Source organism: Anopheles gambiae, chromosome 3, assembly GCF_943734735.2.
Source record: "Anopheles gambiae chromosome 3, idAnoGambNW_F1_1, whole genome shotgun sequence".
In the NCBI taxonomy this organism is placed as follows: domain Eukaryota; kingdom Metazoa; phylum Arthropoda; class Insecta; order Diptera; family Culicidae; genus Anopheles; species Anopheles gambiae.
Window position 1 is genome coordinate 89008882 of NC_064602.1, and position 21412 is coordinate 89030293.

The following is a 21412-nucleotide window of genomic DNA, read 5'->3' on the forward strand; positions in this document are numbered from 1 at the left end:
CATTTCTTTCGCACGTTCTGCAACGGTCTTCTTCTTTTTTGCAGCAGCAGCAGTTTTCTTATGAATGGATGTGTTCTTTTACATGCTAAGCACATCATTACCGCAATCCGTGTGCGGTCGTGTAATCAACAGTTACAGCAACGCGTGAATCACATCATTTATGACACAGACATTCCTGAGGCAAGAATCTGGGATTTTTATCTAGCTCCATCTAGTGGAAGATAGAGGAAATGAAATGAGTTACGATAGCGCTATTCGACGCTAGAGGGCAGGAAGCTTTCCAAGGTTTTTGCAACTCTGTTTGTTTCGTTTTTAGATGTTGAGCCCTTAGTTTTGCGCTATACCTTATTGAATTGTCTTAAAACATGAGTATTTATTATATTTCATGTTATTAATGCATCTTTCATATGCTACTGCAAGCTTATCCTTTCTTTTACCCGGCATATACCCCTTTTTTATTTTTCCAATGGTACAAGTGTGCATTTTTCACTCTATATTCCTATTGTACACCTACCAAACAGGCAATCCCATCACACCCTAATGGCACTAAACAATGTTCGTTTAATCAGCAATAACGTGTCATCGTGCTGGAATTCCAACACATCGCACCGGAAAGAATGCGATAAAACTAATAAACGTTCAATTGTGTGTTTATCGAGCCGCAATTGCTGTGACAACCTCCGCGCGTACGGTTTGCGATGATCATTCCGGGGGCATCATCACAATCGGACCGCTGGACGCTTACACCGCGTGGTTTCGTTGTCTTAACACAGCGCGCAGTCATAAATAGTTTTATTACCCAACACCGTTTCGGGCGAATGAAACGGAAAGCCATGGCATGGCATGGCATCATCATCATCATCACTCGTGCCCTTACATGCTCTACCCCACCGGCACATTGAAGCACCACATTTGAGGGCAAGATTGTATGTGAAAACATTGTATCTTAAGTGTCTGCTCGCGTTAGTTGGGCGATTAGGTATAACGTCATCCCGAAATCGTGACCACGACATTTTATCGTGTTTTGACGTTGTAGCGAGTTGGTTCGGTTGCTTCTGTGTTGCAATAGAAACTTCTTTGCATTTGTAATTCAAATTCAAAAACACTCCCTTTCAACACACTAAATCCCTGGCGACAATTTACGTTCCATTTTAAATTTTTACATTATATTAATGATCGATTTGTTTTCGGTTTTTTTAACCCACAGCTCTTCCACAGCCGAGCATAAGCGTGTCGAAGGAGCAGCGCAACAAACAGGAAGCAGTGGAAAGCCCATCCGATGACTACGATGACGATTACGACGATGATGAGGACGTGCCGTCGCAGGAGAAACCGGAGATCAGCGACAATGCGCTGCTCGGGACGACGCTGCTCACCAAGGACTACATCGAGCAGGCACGGGAAAGCGAACAGGTTACGCTGAAGTGCGACGTCAGCAATCCGACAAGTAAGTGTGACTGATGCTGTGCAGTAAGGGGGATTGGTGTGTGCTATTTTGCATATTTAGCTGTAGGGAATTCTAAGGGAACGGAGGGTAAAGTGGTGGCGTTTAATGCAAGTACAACGGAATTGAAGCATTTTATAGCATTTTATAAAAGGAACAAAAAATCAAAAACAGATTAAAACTGTTCGTTATCCCGATTCGTTGGTAATGCAAACCATTACAACGTGTAGACCTGAATGGTCTTTGTAGTATTTATAAAATGCCGGGAGACATTTTCCGTACTCGTTAGTGTAATTTCGATTTCCATTAGCGCATCTGGCGGCGGCTGATGGAAGCTTTTTTTGATCATCGAGGGAATGGTAGTGCCGGATCTCAAAATAAAGTATTATTTTCATCATTTTTCGATGCTTAAATGGCTGAAATACTTGCACAACGTGTTCACCTATCAATTACAAAGCTTTTCCAGGCCAGTTTAAGTAAAAAAAAACATGGAAAAATAACATATTTTCTCAAGTGGCTCCAAATTGTTTGGCAAAATGCTTCGGTCAGCCGCCGCCAGATGCGCTAGTAAAAAACAAAATTACACTAGCGAGTACGGACAATGGTCCCCCGGGCTTAACATTTTCTTCAACAAAAAAGAAACACAAAAATAATGTGACCATATGCCTCCATCTTCCCACAACAAAAAGAAGAAAATTATTTAAATTCCAATTTGTTTATCCAAAACCCCTGAAATTGCTACAATTGGACAGCATACAGCAACTAAATTAAATTATGAATTGTTTCAAAAATAATTCCATCTGTTGTTTCTGCCAGCTTTCATGAGAATAGCAAATCCTATCCCAATCTGCTTCTAAGAAGTACTATCTTCTCGGAATATGTCCACACACTCTCACACACACTCGTACAGGCAAAGTCCGACGTACGGATCCTTTTACGTCAGCTTAACGGAATGCTTTCACGATCCATCATTTCAGCAGCCGCCCCTGGGGGAATCCTTTTCGGTACGGGATTTTCCCTCTCCCACTCGTGTGCTGTTTCTGTTGTTGTTTTGTAAGCTCAGATCTCTCTTGGCCATTCCCGAACCTTTTTTTTTTGTAGCTACTTTTTGCTCCTCTCAATGCCCAGTATTACTCATCCTTGTAAGCAAGCAAGCCACTGTCATGTTCTCGCGTGAAGCAAACCGTGAACGTGACCCGTGTGCATGAACATTGTAAAACGGGGGAAAATGGAATCACTTTTCGACGGTGCATGCACCGTGATTGCTCGCCGTGATGTTGTGATGTGCACACACACACACACACACACGATGGTGCTGATGAGCATATGCAAATCTGCATCTCGATCAAAACCCCCCTTACCCGTATGCAAATGTCCGGAACGGTCATGCACCGAGCGCGCGAAAGACAAAGGGTTTGGAAAGGGAGCATCACTAAAAGAAATAGGAGCCCACCCTCGGGGCGGTCCAGTCAGTACTCGAGCCCACCGTTGACATGATCGTCGATAATCCATTGATGGAGTGTTTGCCATTCGATGGTCGAGCAAATCTTCGTAGGAAACATATTTCTTTCTTCCCTTCCCTAAGCACCCACCACAGCCAAGCAATATTTCATTCACCCTCCTTCAGGCAGGCAGCCAACCAGCCAGCCAGGACATTGTTGTACCCTTTGGGGGTTTTCCGTGCGATCGGGACAGTACGGAAGGCTTACAGCAAACCCACCCACGGTCACCACCGTACACAGACGGTCCGGGGGCTTGGGTTTGGTTTCGGGAAACGATCGGGAAACGATTGATTGATTGATGGTTTAATGAAGCCTTCCAGAACACAGAAGGTTTCGTGGACGGGCGTGACTGTAGGGTGTGTTGTAAGTGGAAGCGTTCGAAATGCAGGCAACTGAGACCCAAAGGGGAAATGCACGATTTGCAACATTTGTACAGATAAGCTGACAACACAATTTCAAATCAAAGTCCAGTATTGCACCTACTGCTGGCGTCGGTTGCACTGACCTACCGCAAACGGTACGGTGGTGTGACAGCCACGAGCAGCATAAATCAATCCCCCGAATGGGTCGCTGGGACGATTGATGTTGCGGGTTTGTTTGTAAATTGTGAAAGTAGCATTTGCAAACATTGCAAGGATTTAGGTTATTTTGTTTTACTAGCAGTGCAGACATTTTTTAAACATAAATTAAAAGGTTCAATCGTAATAAATTAAGGATGTAGTAAAGTGAACAAATGTAAGTAATCTATAAAAAACGGAACAAGTAAAGTAATATGCAACAATAAAGACACAAACATTGAAATACATACAAAAATAAAAAAATATATAAAAGGAATTATAAGCGAAAGCGAAAAAGGCAAACGTTAAAAGTAAATAAATAGAAAACAATCTAAAGGATTGCACGTTTATTATTTGTTGATGTTTGTAAACTGAATAAGCAATATTGCAAACATTGTAAGAATACAAGTTATATTTGGACAAGTAAAGTAAAATAAAATGGAGAGAATAAATAGAGAAAACATTTTATAACAAACAGCAATAAGCCTTTTAAGGGTTTTTCTTCAGAAAAAAATTAATAACAAGAAAAAGAAAAAAGAATTGAAGAGCAAAATAAACTTACAAATAAACACAATGAATTTTTCATAATTGCAAACATATGTAACAATTCTAATTAGAAAAATAATAAAAAAAAATGAGCATAAATGTCCTTAAAGCTAAAGTAAAAAAGAAAAACATTAAAAGTAAATGAAACAAATTAAGTCAGTAAAGGAGCCGTATAATAAGCTAATCTGACATCAAAATTATCGACCTAAATATGCAAAATACGGTCATTTATTAGCGGTCATAATAACAGGTATAAAATGTTGTATTAAAAAGATCTTACTAAAGCTACATTAATCACTGCTTCCCATACCTTCGAAGCCACTCGAGAGGATAATCAATCTCATTCGCAAGCGACTGTTTAATTGATTTAATTATTTTCCAACGATATCCATACATTACTTTTACAACCAGCCAGCGAATCTTGTCAGCTATCGCAAATGGATTCGTTAAAATTCAAGGCTACCCCGTCACCTGCTTTATGATCCGCGTTAGCATAATTCCGCTAGACTCACGATTCAGCAGTGACTGAGGGAAAAAAAAACATTCTCCAAGCCATTCCTATATAGTATACTTTTCGCTGCATACACAACCACACTTCCCCGATCAAACAGCTGACTGTGCACCAGTGCTTTCTGGCATGCCCTCTCTCGTGCACCCCAACAGATCGATCAGAGCCGGAAAGTCTCTAGACTCTTTGAGTACTGAATGCTTCTAACTACCTGGTACAGGTCTGGTTTTGCATTTGCATGACAGCAGCCTCCACCACCGCCGCACACACTAGACGTTACCTCGCGTGAGTGGTTGGCGTTTGGGCATTGGGGCCACCGAGAATTCAACGGCACGGTCTGCCACTGGCAGAACTCGTAGCTTAGATGAATAATTTAATTGCTCCATTGCATCTCCCCGGGTGCGATAAATTCACCTTAGCTGGGTGTGTTTGCTGGCCGGGTTGAACGGCGTGCGGCAGCGGCGGCTCCTCACTCGCTTACTTTACCTGCAATTCATTAGTGCCTGGAATCGATAAAACTGCACGCCAAGTGGCTTCTAATGCCAACTGCTGGGTGTATATGTGTGTGTTTTTACGTGTATTTCTTTTATTTTATTTGCATGTGCAGGTGCATTTTATTTACGCTTTCTGTGCCATTCCTGTGCCACTCGGGAACGGTGCACGAGTCGCGAATGCATTTGGCGTGCAAAACGGTCCGGCATTCCAAGCCGATTCTCAGGAATGCTTACGTCGGCGAACATATTTTGCCAGCTATAGGGAATGCAAGGTCATGACATCGCAAGTTATTATGTTTGTTAGGGGAGTTGTTGGTGGGCTTGGTTATTAAGCAGAATGAACGGTTTCAAACCCAACTTCAAAGGAATGCTGAACAAGACAAGGTGTAGGGTAACGTAAGTGCTGCTTCTAATTACTTCCATCTCATCAATTTTCCAGCTAACAACATCATCATATGGTACTACAACAACAAGCCCATCTTTCAGCAGTTGATCCGTCTGATACCGGACACGCGGTATGAGCGTGGCCCCGACTTTTCGCTAGTTATCGACAACGTGCAGCTCACGGACGAGGGTGTTTACTCCTGCCAGCTACTGCCCAACAATATGACGGTTAAAATTGAACTACAGCTGTTGACGTGAGTACCTTAAAGGCGCATGAATCTCACATATGCTCCTGCCAGGGTAAACATAGCTCTCATTCCATCCCTTCCATCCTTCAGGCCGCCACGAGATGTCCACATCATGCACGGTAGCAAAACCATCAACGATACGATTGAGATGCATCAGCGCGATCGCAAGGTAGTACTGCTATGCTCGGCCGGAGGACATCCGACTCCCCTCATCACCTGGGCTTATCGAGTAAGTTACCAAGAATTTGATCGCAACCCTTCACAGGTCAACGGATCATTAACTGTGTACTCGACTGTGTGTTTGCTCTTCGATAGGGACGCCATTTGGATGAGGAAAACAGCCGCCAGCTCGGTATCAAGCTGCGCAAGGAGTTTTTGGAAATCCACGAGGTGAAATCGCAACACGCCGGAGACTACGAGTGTATGGCCCAGAATGGTATTGGCAACCCGATCAGCCAGACGGTGACTGTCGTTGTAAAAGGTAAGGAGGGGAGGACTCACAAGTGAGTCAGTACAGGGCTTCAGCAGAAGTGGGAGACTTTCTTTTTATCACAAAAATTTTGCTGAGAATTGACGTATGGGGGAGTTTTTTTTTTAAGCAAATTTCTTCTAAATCCTTATCATCTTCTTTACTTTTAACCTCATGATTCACACACCCACATCTTAACATAATGCTAATTGTTTTGAATCTGTTCATGCCATCATGCGACTTCATTCGACATCATTCCGACACACTCTTGTCTGCCTCACTCCCGTCACCGTGGGCATCCACACTCCGTTCATTGCGCATTACGTTAACACACGTCACTACCATAACAAACAATACAAAACCCGTCGCAGATGACTCATCGGAAGAGCTGGAGGATGATTACATGGATGACGCTAATGTAACTGCACCGCCGCTGGAGAAAGGTCATCATTAGTGGAACATAATACCACATTCGTAGTGTTGTTCTTTTTTGTATTTCGTTTTTGACTTTTGACTGCAGCTTTGCCGCACTGCCGCACACACATGTCAGACAGCGAGAGCGTAGTAGATTCCACCGTAGGCTCTCCTAACACCTGCTGTACATAGCGCACGAGCACGACCACAGTATCGCACAGTTTGACGTCTAGTACCGCATTGTTTTAGTATTGTAGACAGCATTGTACAACACATAGCACATTCAGAGTGATTTTAATTTTTGCCGAAACATAGCCCAGGAAACGGATTATGCCTTAGTGTCACACTGCCTCCTGTTTTGTACCATCATCCAACTCCAAAATGATCCAGCATGGTATCACCACTAACTTCATTTGCGCATTTTTACCGTGGAACGACCACAACACCCTGAAGCATGTTTGAGAGTGGTATCCTTCTGCCTGCATTATGATTTTCAAGTCCCTCGAATAGCCTCTCTAGATCCCTTGCGTAGATCCGCCATTGCCAAAACTGCAGCGTCTCAGTAACAATCTCCCGTGCCGGCTCTCTCCATTGCAGGTAGCCCAATCATTCACAAGCATTCCAGCTACATCAACACGGCGATCGGCGAGAACGTGGAAATGGTCTGCCTGTACGACAGCAATCCGGAGCCACGCAAAATCCAGTGGATTCGAAATGATGAGATCGTTCAGTCGGTACCCGCCCAGACCATCATCACGAACGATCATCACAATCACCACAACCGTACCCGGCTCACCATCAAGAACGTGCAGCAGAAGGACCTGCAGGCGTACTACTGCAAAATTGAGGTTCGTGTGGCAAAGTTGAGGATGCCTGTGCAGGGTGGTCTCATGTGCTTTAATGTTATCTAATTGTATTCACAGAACGAACTAGGCGAAGCAGTATCGAAAACGATTCTCGGACTGACGCCGGGCGGTGCACATCTGATACACTCCAACTCTTCGGACGGTTTGCTGCACACGTGGTGGAAGATTCACAGCATTCAGCAGATCTCCGAGATGCTCGTGCTTTACCGAGGAGAGAATGTAAGTTCTAAGCAAGATGTACTTTGAAGGTTTATTAGAAGACATTGGTGGGTCGTGTTCCTGTTTCTCTCTTGAGTATTAAAATAGTTCTATTGAATCGATTATGGTTTTTGAGGATCAAGAAAAACAAATTGGCATGCTATCAGTGACAAATTGATCGTTTTCGATCGACAAATTGATATTGTAGCACAAATACGCTGGTAGTGATACTAAAAACTGCCTTTTTAATCTTGCGCCATCTGTTGAGCAGTAGAAGTACTATGCCCAAGAATATTTTTTCTATATTGGATACCCTCTAATTTGTCTTCAGCAATTGACGTTTGTATGAAGAGCATTTTTCTATAAGTAAAGAGCAATTCAATATAAGCGATGCAGTCAAATTTCGTAAAACATTGACAATTGATACTTTTTCTATTTGGCGTATATTTACAACGCGGACATGTCAATCTATACAGGTTTTCGGGACTTTACTCCGAACCACGCAACCGGATAGTCAGTCCTTGCCTAGGAAAGGGACGATCCATTCTAGGCTTGAAAGCCCACGATGGGCATATTGTAAAGACGTACGAGATGACGATTGTACCACGGGACCGCCCCTAAATTGGGACTAAAACTGTTTGAAACAATCTCAAATTGCTAAATCCATTCAAAACAAATCTGAACAATCAATTGAATTGATATTTTCAGGATGTTTTTTTTTTAACCATCTAGTGTATAACAGCAGTACTATACAAAACAAGGTTTCTGTAATCGAAAAGATTGCTTCCGTATTCTGAACAGTATTCAATATTTAACTACTTCAAATGTATATCCTTTCTATAAGATATGAGATCCATTCGACAAGGCCTGAACTGAAACAAACCTAATCTCAACTGTCGAACACAAATCGGAAGGTCACGCCAATTGCAGGCAAATCTCAACCTTCGTTACATTAACCCTTTATAAGAAGGAGAGAGAGAGCAGTTTCACCAATTATTTAAACCCAACACATTAACCCTACCGAACTTTCTTTGAACCTTTCACCCTATGCTCACTTCATTTGCCGGTTTTTTCTTTTTCTTTTTTTGCCCCCCCACCCCAACCTTGCCTCCAACAAAGACCAAATACATACCGGTGACGACCGAAATCTCCAGCCACGACCAAAACCCGGACGGCTACACCTGGACGTAAGTATCCCCCCGGAAACCCGCCATTTCTGGGTCACTTTTTTAAGACAAAATAGAGAAAAAAAAGGGTGACAAAATGCTTTCTCCAACCCTTTTGCTTACGAACGAATTGGTTTCGCTTCCACTGCATTTCCGACCGTCTCTCTCGCCCCATTATCATCTAGGATTCGCAAATCGATCCGACTTCCGGAGGGCGAATGGTTCGTGACGGCCCGGGCACGCAACACCGAGGGTTGGTCCAGTGCCGAAAGTCTGCCGCACCAGTTCCAGATCCGTGACGCGATGGACAACATTCAGGTGGCTTCGATCGGTGGTTCGAGCGGAGCGCACCGGACACTTTCGGTGGGCGGGCTGGCGCTACTACTGCTGCTGGTGCTTCCCTTCGTTAAAACGCTAGCGTATTAATGTGCTGCATGGCGGTGAGAGCGAGCGTGTGTGGGAAAGCGAGCGATTGGAAAGGACACAAACACACACACACACGCACATACGCTTTTAAAAGGTAGCATAAATAAGTGAAAACCGAACCAATCCGCACGGCCAACACGGATCACACGGAGTTAAAGTTTCAGCAGTCAGAGTCATGAGAGCTTTGGCAACCGATTTCAGTTCAGTTGCTGGAGGTTTGTTGGATTTGTGGGGAAAGGGGAGAGGGGAGGGATACTTCATCATGATTTATAAAGGTAGTGGCAAACAGGGACTAATCCTTCATGGCAGCGCCCCAAAACCAGCGTCGGCAAAGCTGGTGCGTGTGCGGGAAATTGCCCCGATTTTGCTACATATTCGCAGATAGCAGGATGGAGCAAAGTGAGTGATACGAGTTAGCCGTTAACCGAGACCCAAGATACGTCCAACTCAAATTGCACAGCATAAAGGGATGGCCCAAAGGTAGAGCGTGTGTTAGTGTGTGTTCGTGTGTGTGTGAACGCAAAACTTCCCTCATTCGCAAAGACAGTAAAACACATCATCAATTCCCCAATGTGATGTGGTCATCACCCGGTCTGGGTCGCAGTATACACGCACGCATGCAGTCACAGATACGACTCGTGAACATGAAACAACGTATGTAGAGATGCAAAATCAAAGCGATATAGTTATTACGGTAGGCAATGTGAGAACGCGCGAGGATTACAGTAGTTTAACCAAAAGAAGAATCTTCATAGCACAGACCCTTAACAAATCCCCACCACCACCACCACCAACATTCGCTGAAATCGTTCACAAAGTAGCAAAGCAAGCAGGTCATGCCATTGGTGATAAGGATGCGCACGTATACGTGGCATATAGCTGGGCCATCGATAGAGAGAGAGGCAGCGAGAGAAAAACGATAAACATGACTGCTACTGGCGTCACTGTTCACTCGTGCCCAACATTAAACATAAAAATTAAACGCGTCCAGTTGCGGGTTCCCTTTTCATGTTCCAATGATTTCGTTTGAAAGAGAAACGAAATGGTTTTTTTTATTTTAATTGCATTCTACCTTACTTTGCCTTTGAAAAGTTTTGTCTTTTAGAAGAAAATTCCTTAAACCCCGAGACTGTTCCCTAGGTTATTTTGCAAGTAAAAGTCACAACAAAGGGAGCAGTATAAACATGCGAAACAAAACAAAAAGGAGTTTTTAATTGTTATAGACAGCAAACAGTAAATGAAAAATGAGAAATCAATCTATAACTAGATCGAAACTTTAAACAAAATTGTAACCAAAATTGCCTTTGGATGAAAACCGCTCGATGTGTAATGTAAAACAACATAAAAGAGGAGAAACCCGAACAAGTAAACGCAAAAGCCACTTCTGAAAACTTAATAGCACACATTGCAACTAGCCAAAATTAAACACAAAACAACGAAAATGAATGCAAGTGAAAATGAGAACCTTAAGAAAACGTATTAAATTGAACAGAGATTGTACAGAGCCAGAACAGAAAATCATTACTGCAACAGACCAAACATACAAAGTCGGGTGTCGTATTCCTTAAAATCCATTACATATATATTATGGCTTGATACCATTTTTAGGTTTAGCACACTACACATCCTTCTCTACACACAGACACACACATACATAGTTGGCCCCTTCCATCCTTCCAAATGTAAATGTAGACCGTAAAGAATCCGCAAATTGGCGAAACGTTATTTCTCTTTGAAACTCGCCAAAACACCCTCCCCAGTGTGCGTTAGTTGGTAGTGTAATCGTTTTAAGATGAACCTTCATTAATGTTCCCTTCTTCATATCCGTTATTGTTTTGTCTTTAAGCTACCTTGCTACTTCATTATCTATTTCTATTTTATTGTTCTGTTGTTTCCCCTTTTCTCTTTACTCTCTTTCAGCAATCCTACAAACCTGCTAAACACTTAAGTTAAACTTAGTTAACCTTTAACGTAGTGCTCTAAGCTATCGTATAGTATTTTGAGGACAAAGGATCAAGTCAAATTTGCGTAGTAGTGAAGGGAGAAAGAGAGAGAGAGACGGTTGTACTATAGAGGAAAACTGCACACAAAAGGTGCAACAAAGAGAAACTAGAAAAGAGAAACTAGCGAAGAGAAAGGGGCGAATGCGGATCACAGTTTTGGCACACAGAGAAAGAACCAAACCAAACAGAAAAAAGTGCGTGTTAAACCAGACGGGTTGCCGTACTTTCTGCGTTCTAGGCTTAGAATGATAAGAATCCGTTCCGTTGTTTTTTTTATTCTTATTTTTACTTTTAATAAAACAACAAACACAAACAGCTGCTCCGAAGTACGGTGCTATATAGAGACAAACATTTACACAATTTTTATCCCACACACACACACACAGACATCAAGTTCATGTACCAAATGCAATAAACACAAGATAAAACAATGGATAAAATTTAAAATGCATTATATGCTTATAGAAAATTACTAAAACCGTATTATTCGTCAAAAAAGGGTTAAAACAAAACTTGCAAATATGAAGATACAAAAACATACATGTAGCAAATCATATACCTTTTGTGTCGTAAGGGGCAAGCAGACGTAGCCCTTAAGAAACCAAACAAAAAAAACAACAACAACAACCAGAGCCTTTATCCTAACAGCCAGAGCAGAAATGTTCGTTTTGTTTGTTTGAAATGTATTGTTTGTTTTTTTCTTATCGTTTTTGTCTACGGGCACAACCGATTCGCCATCTAAATGTTAACCAATGTAATCATGTTTTTACTGTGTGCAGCGCGTGTAACAGAACGGTGCATCGCAAAACAAATTGTGCTATAGGTGCGTATGAAAAGGGTTTAACAAAAAACCCTCCAATCGGTACATTAAAAAAAAAAAAAACTATTTAAATGCAGAAGTATTTGCTAGAGACATATTGATCGGTAGGTAAACAGTAAAAGCGATAAAACAGCAAGAAAGAACCACAGAGCAAGGAAGGAAGGTATAAATAAATATGAAAAACATACAAAACAACACAACCTTTTGATTGGGAGAAAAAAAAAAACAAATCAAAATCAACACTTACACACAACTACTAATCTAAAATATGAGCTATGTTCGGTATCATTAATGAATGTTGAATAGAATTGGTGAACATTAACTAGATATGTGCAAAATTAACGAAAATAAAACGCAAAATAAACGGAGGTGCAACGGTAGCAGTTGAAGCACGAATTTTACGCAAAAGCAGAAAAAGAAGAGCATCGTTAGAGCAAGAGCAATCCATCTTCAGGCAAAGAGGTGACAAACCAAGAGAAAGGAATGGAAAAATAAATGAAAATTATAAATCCAAAACGTAACACATCGGCTTCTTGTGAAAAGTGTATATGTTTTTACATGTTTTTTTTACCTTTCACACACACACACAAACTTTACATGAAAACAGGTTCTAATCGCGCCAGCAGACACAGTACAAAATGGCGCTAATGATCCTCTTTAGGTTTGCTTTGCCGTTACACTACCCGGGGCACCTGGCGGGCGTTTAGTTCCCCAAAGGCTCATTTAGGATCTAACCGAAATTTTACGAATCTTCAAGCGTACAAAATCTCACCTAAAAACTTGCCAACAACGTACCTGCGGTAAGTTCCTTCGAGTGGAAAGAATCAATAAATGCCCATCCCTTATAAAGTGATCAATGTACCTGTGGCTAAGGACCTTGTTTTACCCAGTAACAGGACTTAATGTATGTATATAGATCATCGTAACTGTTTTGCCCGTGACATGTAATAACCAAAAACCTGAAGCACATAATGATCGGCACACGTAAATTGTCGTACGTAAATGTTAAGAGTATCATTACAGCAGGTACGGATTGAATCCTACCTTTAATAGGTATTGGTAGCTTTAGTTATCTTCCTCCAATACTTCTAATGATTGGAACATTTTCTAGGTAGCCAAAAAACGAAACCCTTCAATAAAACAATATTTGTGGGTGTTTTTTATCGCTTCTTTTAACACCTCACATTCTCACCCAGTACTACCTGTCATCTTATATACCCAAAATTACATCCATTTAATCGTTTAATGGCCATGCAAGGTGTATTTAGTGAAGGTTTATGTTCAAATACAGTTATTTTTTACGTTTTTTCGTAGTATTGGTACCATATGCTATTATATTGACTTCACGCTTGCGATCGCTTTACGATACTTAATGATCAATTAAAATGATCATCCGGAGAATCAGTAAACCTTACAATAATGCATTCATTTTGCCTAGCACTGAAAAGCTATTTTACTGAATTATTCAGTTTAGGTTATAGTAAGAAAGATAAGTTGTGCAACGTAATAAACAATGGACACAATTTACTCTAGCCACGTTCCCAATAAAAGTAAATCCTTGACTTAAAAAAGAAACATGGAACATGGACGTAATAAACCGTTTTCTGGCACAGTTTGCAATGTGAATAGCATTATTCCAAACTTGCAAGATGTTTTTCAACAGCCGTCATTACTTGTGACCTTTCGCGATTGTTCAATAATGTCTGATAATGATTAGTTACATTTCTGATAACCTAAAAATAATAATATGAATGATTAATTTGTTCAAAACATTAATTAAAATGATGCAAAAACTGAAATAAAGGCAAAATTAATAACTGCAAAGAAGTGCAATTGGTTAATGGATTGACTATGTTTTTGTGGGTTTTGGTTAGATAGACTGAAGTCAACCTAATCCTAGAACGGCTACCCAAAGAAAACGAAGTCTCTTGAACGTGCGATTGTGCTGCAATTACTATTTAAAACAGGCAAACACATAATCTACCGAACCGGGTTTTGGTACCTTTTCGTGGATTAGAATGCCATTTTTGGGATTTCCATTGAAGTTGTGTTTTTCCTCGCTGTCTGCGGGATATTCACAACAACAAAAAAAAACAATACCGTTTTTCACGGAATTTTGACAACGCCGGTAACACAAGTACCGTGTAATGTGTTTGGAGGAATATGGGACATAAACAACGGTCCGTTTAGAGTTTTCACACCTCAGGGAGTCTTCTAAGCTCGGTACCCCCAAGGCCCTGGAAGGATTACCTGAAGGTTTTGAAAACCCACATAAAGGCGTACCCTACAGGCGTGTCTCCTATCCATGTACCTGAAGTGTGTGTGTATGTGAGTGGAAATCAACCATTCGGATCATTCTGTCAAACAGGTAAAAGAGAATTCCCCAACTCTGTGGCTACATGTTTGCTATAAAACGTGCCATTCTGAACTGTCAACTATACAGTCGCATTCAAGCCATTGTGCAGACGACATCAGAACAACCAGACATCAATCCCACCCAAAAGCAGCTCTATACTAACAGAAGGTGTGTGTTATTCATCATCAAGCAAGCAGGCAGGCTAACAGCTCCAGTCAAGATGAATAGAATCGTTGCACTGAACCGCTTGCAGCATCTTCCAAAGGAGCATCCGTGTTTTATCGCGAAGGAATCATCATTGGCAATCGGATTAACTAATGCAGCACCGATTCAAGACGCGGAAGACGATTCACAAAGGCTGCTGAATGAACGGACAGCGAAATCTCCCTCGATCGCATCCCGACTGCTGCGGCAGCAATGGCTTAAAAGGACCATCCCGGAAGTGGTGAGAAAGATGGGCATACGGAAAAATTTGCACGAAACATGGAAGCGTGTATGATACGAGCGCAAAGGATATCCTAAGAAACGTACGACGTAAGGTGATCCGGCAGTACGAATCTGTGCAAAGCACAATCAGAACGAACTATATACTTTTGTAAATAGTGTAATTTTAGACGAATAGGAATAAGGAGTCATCCATCAATCAATATTAAGTAACAATATAAATACATATAACTCATCTCGACTCTTCTTCATTAAATAAAAAACAAAATAATAATCCAAATAATGTATGATGTCGCAACAGAGCAAAACATTTGGTCTTTCTCAATACTCTTTTCCCCCCTGCAGGAACGTGGAACCGGGTAAGCGGGTTAATTAAGAATTTAAGTTTAATTTTCATATTTTCCCACAGCTATTCGTAGTTTGTCTTTTGTACAAGTAAAGTTTTGTTTACCCTCCTGTTGACATTTACTTCACTTTCGGTTGCAAACGTTTTGCACAATAGTTGTTTGGAAGTGGTTTGACGCACCAGATAAAGAGAGAGAGAGTGTGTGTGTGTGAGTTGCACTCCCGGCGACCTCCCTAGCCGTATAGTACCATTTAATGAGTGATCGAACAATCATACCAAGGCGCCTCCGCTCCGCCTCAGCCTCAGTTTCGTTAAGTTGTAGTTTAGTAGTAGAAAAATACTCTTATTGGTCTATCACAACTCACTCGCTGCGCACCGTTATTTCTGTTGTTTTTTTTTATATTTTCTCTAATGTCTTCCAACTGTTTCGTGTAGTAATACAAAATGCCCATTTAGAACTCTGATCCACACAAAAACAGCGACTCCACCGTTGTTGGGTCGTATAATTTTGTAAGTTTACGTAATAGTCGATCGTACGAATAAAAGGATTCTTCTACAGCTTTTGGGACAAAAACACGCAAACTTTCTCACACAAACACACCTTATTATAGATCTGTAGATATTTTTGTTTTCGTAAAACTGATACCATCACAAACACATAACGTCCAGTTTGAACAAAGAGTGTTTTCTTTGTTATTCTATAAAATTGTTCTATTACCATTGAACGATTCGGATGAACATACTCTTAAAGTCGACCGGGCGTACGTGTCTCAACAGTATTGTTAGCCTTTTCTGTTTCATCTAATTGAATTTCACCTCACTTTAACGATCGTTTTGAGCATAGCCTACGAAGCAGCAGTGTTTTTGTCTTATTTTGCTACAGCGATATTGAGTTAAAAATTTAAAATGAGTGTTTATGTTGCTTCCCTTGGTCGGGGTTTTGGGATGAGTTTTAATATCTTCGTTTCTAGTTATATTGCTTCCTTCCTTTATTTCTCTCTCTTTCTCTGCCATTCTATTTAAACGATCTGCCATTCTATTTAAGCTAATTTTGCTACTCATCTGTTTATGACTCTCAGCAAAGCTTTAATTTAAAAAAGGTACTTTACGTTGCAGGCATTGTTAAATTACGTGTCTGTGTATGAGTGTTGGGTTTCTTCATTTCTTCTTGTCTTCTGTGTGTTTCGTGTAAGTTTGGTTAAGCGCTACACAAGTGTTTGGTTTGTTTTGATCTATATTTTGCAGCATTTCTGCTAAATGTGCTTTTGTTTGCGCGCTACATATAAATTATCTTCCGCAGACATAATGTCGCAGCGGTACTCCATTTAAATAGGTTCAAACAACAATCAACTGCGGTATCGCTTGATGGTTATTTTATAAGCTAATATTACCCTTTTCCCCCTCTCTCTCTCTCTCTCTCTCTCTCTCTCTTTTTATATCCATTTTGGTTATCGCTTTTTCGCAATATTCTTCTCATTGCAGAACCATTCTAGAGGATAAGAGAATTAAATTGAGTAGCAAAGTACGCAGACCAAAAACAAGAGCTCCTTTCTTCCTAAAATCTTGTGAGCACACACACACGCACACAGAGAAAGAGATAGATAAATTTGAGTAATTTTCTGCCGAGTGCTCTAGGTATAGATATAGATTCGTGTAAGATAAAAGCGCTTCTAACGAGCATTCTCCATATATTGACGTGAATTGCACTGAGCAAGTGAGTTGTGTAATTGAATTGAAGTTGTAATACGATCCAGCAGACGCGCTAACTAACTCTCGATGCTGGTTGTGAGTTACGGTTTTGGAAGTGAAAGTATATCAACTAATCGGAACGATAATTAAAAGTAGAGAATCTTTAGATCACTCTCCCTACGGTATGTGTACACTTTGCACGCTGACATACCTTATCAACTAAATACTAATCAGCTGACTTACTCATACCAGCATACCAGTGGGCTTTCGGTGTGAAACAGTGCTCAACACTACACTACTACTACTACCCTTGTGCGCGTCCAGGGCGCACATTTGCACAGCACAGAAACGGAAAAGCTTAAAATTGGCATGCTCACTACACATTCACCAGTATCACTGCTGCCGACCCATCCTTACCGCCTAATGGTCTTACACAGGTAAAAGGTTATTTTAGATTTATCTCATCCGTCTTGCATAATTGCTATGAAATTTCATATCACACAATACTTTTGTTTTGTTTTATCTTTGGACCGTTGCCACCCCGCTGCCTAAGTGTCACCAGTCCGTTTACGTTAAATTTAGCTACGGTTGATACTATACACACAGAAGGTACAGAACCCGATCGTCGCAATCGGGCTTCCATTGCGACTCCATACCTCCCGACGTGCGCTCGAATGGAAATGATCCTATCCGTGAGATGAACTATCCCCAAACGGATAGGGAGAAATATCAAATTACGAATATTTGTATAAGAAATGGAAGAATTTTGACTTTCACTATCGCACGCGACGCAGCTTATCGTCGTCTGCTCCAATTTGCAATGTGCCAAGGTGCGATAGTATCGACGAGTGTATTTTATCTTAAAACAATCAGTTTATGACCAGATTAGAGCGCCACTCAAATGGCAGGCTAGAGTGAACCGGGACCGGACCGGGTGGGACCGGCGTCGTCGCCGTTGTCGTCGTGTGTACCGTATCATTTCAAAACGCTTCAAAAAGGGGTGTTTTCTGCTTCTTTTTTTACACGATAAACGGCCAAGAGTATGTTTTGTTGATGGGGACTAATAACATCCACAATAATCCCACATGGCGCACCTCCGCCCTGCTACACCGTTACAGTAATGGGTGAATTAAATTCGTTCTAAAGATTCGTCGTTTACGTTTTTAACCGGTGTGCCGTTGAGGGGGAGACTCGCTCTCTCTCTGGGCGGCATTCACTTATACGCCCGAGCGTGCCAGGGAATCTAATCGAACGATCGTCCCCCTTTGCCAATGCCACCGTTCAGGGCGCTACCATTGTGCAGGGAGAGTGGTTTGCTGCCCCCACCACTGCCGGACCCACTGCCGACTGCGTACGAGCTGCCCGTGTGCAGCAAATCGTCCGTACTGAGCACGAGCGTTTCTATCTCATCGTCCTCGTTGTCTAAATAATCGTCTATCGCTAGATCACCGTTGCTACTGTGCAGCGTGTCCGAGTCCCGGTGCACTATGTGCGGTGCTTCATTGAACTCGTCCAGTTCGTCCATACCTTGAATGCACGGTAGCAATTGTATCGTTTTTTTTTTTAAATACATTTTCGATCAATATTACCCCGAAAGAAATGCTAAATGATGATAAAAACGAAAAACAGAATAAAGCTAACCCCAATCACTCACCACCAAAGTTTGTTCCCGTCAGCAGCAAGTATTGGCCGGCACGGTTAGGCCACAGCAAACCCATCATCACACAGTACGCCAAACAGTCGGCAGAATTTGTTATACCTAAAACGAAACGATAACACAGCACTGTTAGTGAGTCTGAAACGTCGTTGCTTCCCCCGCCCAGGACCAGTACCTAGTAAAAGCTTATACCGCCACAGCGGACTAACGTTCACAGCAATGATGGCCACGATCGGCAGGTAGATGAACCACACCAGACTCGAAGCACCGAAGTGAAGCAGAAAGTCCAGCTTCTGCGACGAGTGTTCGTACTTCATCGTGGTGCGCAGCTCCCACAGGAACCAGAGCATCATCGTGGAGCGGCAGGCAAGTACCAGCCAGCCGGGCCACGTCTGATACTCGTCAATGTCGGAGATAATATCAACTTCCGTCTGGAAAGGAGGACGTTAATGAAGAAAATGTGTTAGAAAATACTGTTGTTTTACGCATTTCATTTTATTTTCATTCAATATCTGCCATCAAGTAACAGATATGATCTCTAAACATGGAGGTAAAACGTTAAATAAACCCAAGGGTCCGGGAGGTTTATCCTACTAATTGATCAAATAAATATAGAACAAAAATAAATAAGAAAAAAAAGTAGATGTACTTACTCTGTTCCATATGTACAGCAGCACGTGTATGGCACAGTAGGGTATCCAAATAACCATCAGCAGTATCCAGCTGCTAACACTGATCTGTAGTCGCGTCACGGCCCACCCCTTCGCCAGCAGCAGCAGTATGAGCATGAATGAGGTCTGCAAAATGCATCAAAGTTTGTACTGCCCTGCCCTGTTTTTCTCCTTCCACCCTCCTTTCACTTACTCTGCTAAAGATATCAAATATATCGCCCATAATGGCCAGCTTCTCGTCGCCCACGCCGTTCATCGCGTACCGCACCGTGTGCGTGAGCAGCAGACAGACGCTGACAAACTCCAGCACCAGGCTGACGGTAAACAGCCGTGTCACCGGGTGCTTCTGCAACCGCACGGCATAGATTTGCAGCGGCACCATCAGCAGATACACGACGAAAAAGATCAAATACATCTCGAGCGTGTTCTGCTGGTCGAAGGAGAAGTGAAACAGCAGCGGATTGAAGAACGACAGCGTCTGCCGGTTCGGGTTCCCGTTCACGAGCGTTATATCGTAGTTTATCGCCGGCGGTTCCGGGTGGTACTTGCGATAGTCGTAATGATGCCACTGGCAGGTGGACACATTCTGATAACAGGCTACCATCGACACGTACCAGAATCTGAAAGAGAGAGAAGGAGGGGAAGATGACTGTAGCGACACCGATTGTCCAGCGACAAGAATGTTGTCTCCCGTTATCAGCGCTCTCGGCCCTCACTCACCTTGGCACGTTCGGATCACTGATGACGAACGTGAACTGGCTCCCGGGGACGACGTTTTCCCGCGTGTCCTCGTCCACGCACAGCTTGCCCGGCTCGCACGGGATGCGCCGCAGGTAGTCCGCCTCCGCGTGCGGATTGCACGCCCGGCTGTACACGATCTTGTCCAGCTTCTCGAACATCCGCTGGCAGGCCACGTCCCGGTCGTAATCGTTCCGGTTCGCGTAGTACTCGAGAAAGCTGCGCTTGTCGAGCACCGCCAGCGTCACCGGCACGGTAAAGTTCACGCTCGACGTAATGTTGCCGTAGATGTACCCGAACGTGTCCCACTCCGTGTCCTTCTGGGAGTGTTTCTCCGTCTTCTGGAAGCCGAACTTGTGCAGAAAGCGAAAGAACTCGTCCACCTCGAACGTGCCCGTCAGGTGGGCAGCGCGGGCCATGGGCAGCTCGCCTACCCCCGCCCCCAGCAGCATCCACAGGGCCGCCGCCCCCATCACAATCCACCGCGTTCGTCCGGGAGTGTTCCTCGTCCACATACTCGCTCGCTGCTGCCGATTGACACTCCTCCCAAACCTCTTCTTTCTCTCCTCACGCCCACCCCCTGGTACACGATAGCTTTCCCTTCACTTCAGGCACACCGTTTTCACTTTCACTTTCCCTTTGCCCACCGTACCCCCGTCCGGAATGTAGCGCTGGCGAACGAATTGCAGCACATTGGCAACTTTATTCCGAGCCAAATTGGACAGGGGAGCAGATGAGGGGAGGGTGGGGAGAAAATCTGCACCACTGCTTGCAGGGGCCCCGACACCGACACGTTTGCACGAGCTTTGCTCACCGACCGAACGAAAAATGGCACCGAATCCGCGCACCTTTATCGCATCGTGTCCGGCTGTGCGCTCGATGGCGATAAAGTGAGCATTGTTTGCAGAACGGCTCAAAGTACTTCTTAATATTTTATTGTTTCTTGTCCGTGCCCTCTCGCCAGCACCGCGGAGTGAACCTTTTTTTTTACTTTCTGCTCCAACGCAAACTTTGTTGACATGGTATTTTGACGTGCCCGTGCTGTCAAAGCGTACAGTGATGGACCGTTGCGAGGTACCTCGTTCGAATGGTCACCTTTAATTTACGGAGAAAACAATATTATTTGCATGCAAATTTTCTAAAATTAAGGACAAACAAAAACATAATTTTCTTACTTCTTTTTCTAGCGGAAGATGCAATTTTTGTTTATTACAACAATAAAAAAACCATAAATTTGAAAACATGAGCATTGCATGCACTCCCACGGTGCGTCGTTTTTTACAGTCTTTCCCCGAGTTACGCAACACAGTTCAAATGTCAAATTAGTACAATTTTCTCCCTCAATTGTCAAATGAAAAAATAATTTGCATTTTTTTCAAAAGTTTTAAATCACTAGAAAGACAGAAATAAACGAATTTTCTACATCCATTGCATCAAATAAGTAATAAACTAAATAATTGAGCTAA

General features: G+C 42.6%; 2 protein-coding genes across 5 annotated transcripts in view; one reads left to right on the forward strand and one right to left on the reverse strand.

Annotated features, from left to right (window-relative positions):
- Positions 1-12566, forward strand: part of LOC1280937 (neurotrimin) — a 98172-nt gene extending 85606 nt beyond the window's left edge. For 3 of the 4 annotated variants that reach the window (XM_061662570.1, XM_061662571.1, XM_061662572.1), the window contains exons 3-11: positions 1208-1447; positions 5491-5689; positions 5774-5912; positions 5999-6164; positions 6524-6595; positions 7164-7414; positions 7490-7651; positions 8750-8817; positions 8982-12566. In XM_061662570.1, coding sequence (XP_061518554.1) covers positions 1208-1447; positions 5491-5689; positions 5774-5912; positions 5999-6164; positions 6524-6595; positions 7164-7414; positions 7490-7651; positions 8750-8817; positions 8982-9222 — 1538 coding nt within the window. In that variant the 3' untranslated portion in view covers positions 9223-12566. The remainder of the gene's footprint in view (positions 1-1207; positions 1448-5490; positions 5690-5773; positions 5913-5998; positions 6165-6523; positions 6596-7163; positions 7415-7489; positions 7652-8749; positions 8818-8981) is intronic. The other variant, XM_061662574.1, reaches the window with a different exon arrangement.
- A 2647-nt stretch (positions 12567-15213) lies between these two features.
- Positions 15214-20994, reverse strand: LOC1280935 (integral membrane protein GPR180). The gene is made up of 6 exons (XM_320808.4): positions 19929-20994; positions 19402-19828; positions 19191-19334; positions 18713-18968; positions 18535-18639; positions 15214-18407 (listed from the first exon to the last, which is right to left on the reverse strand). Exons 1-6 carry the CDS (start codon positions 20459-20461, stop codon positions 18124-18126), a joined length of 1749 nt encoding a protein of 582 aa, XP_320808.4. The 5' UTR covers positions 20462-20994; the 3' UTR covers positions 15214-18123.
- Positions 20995-21412: the final 418 nt, after the last annotated feature.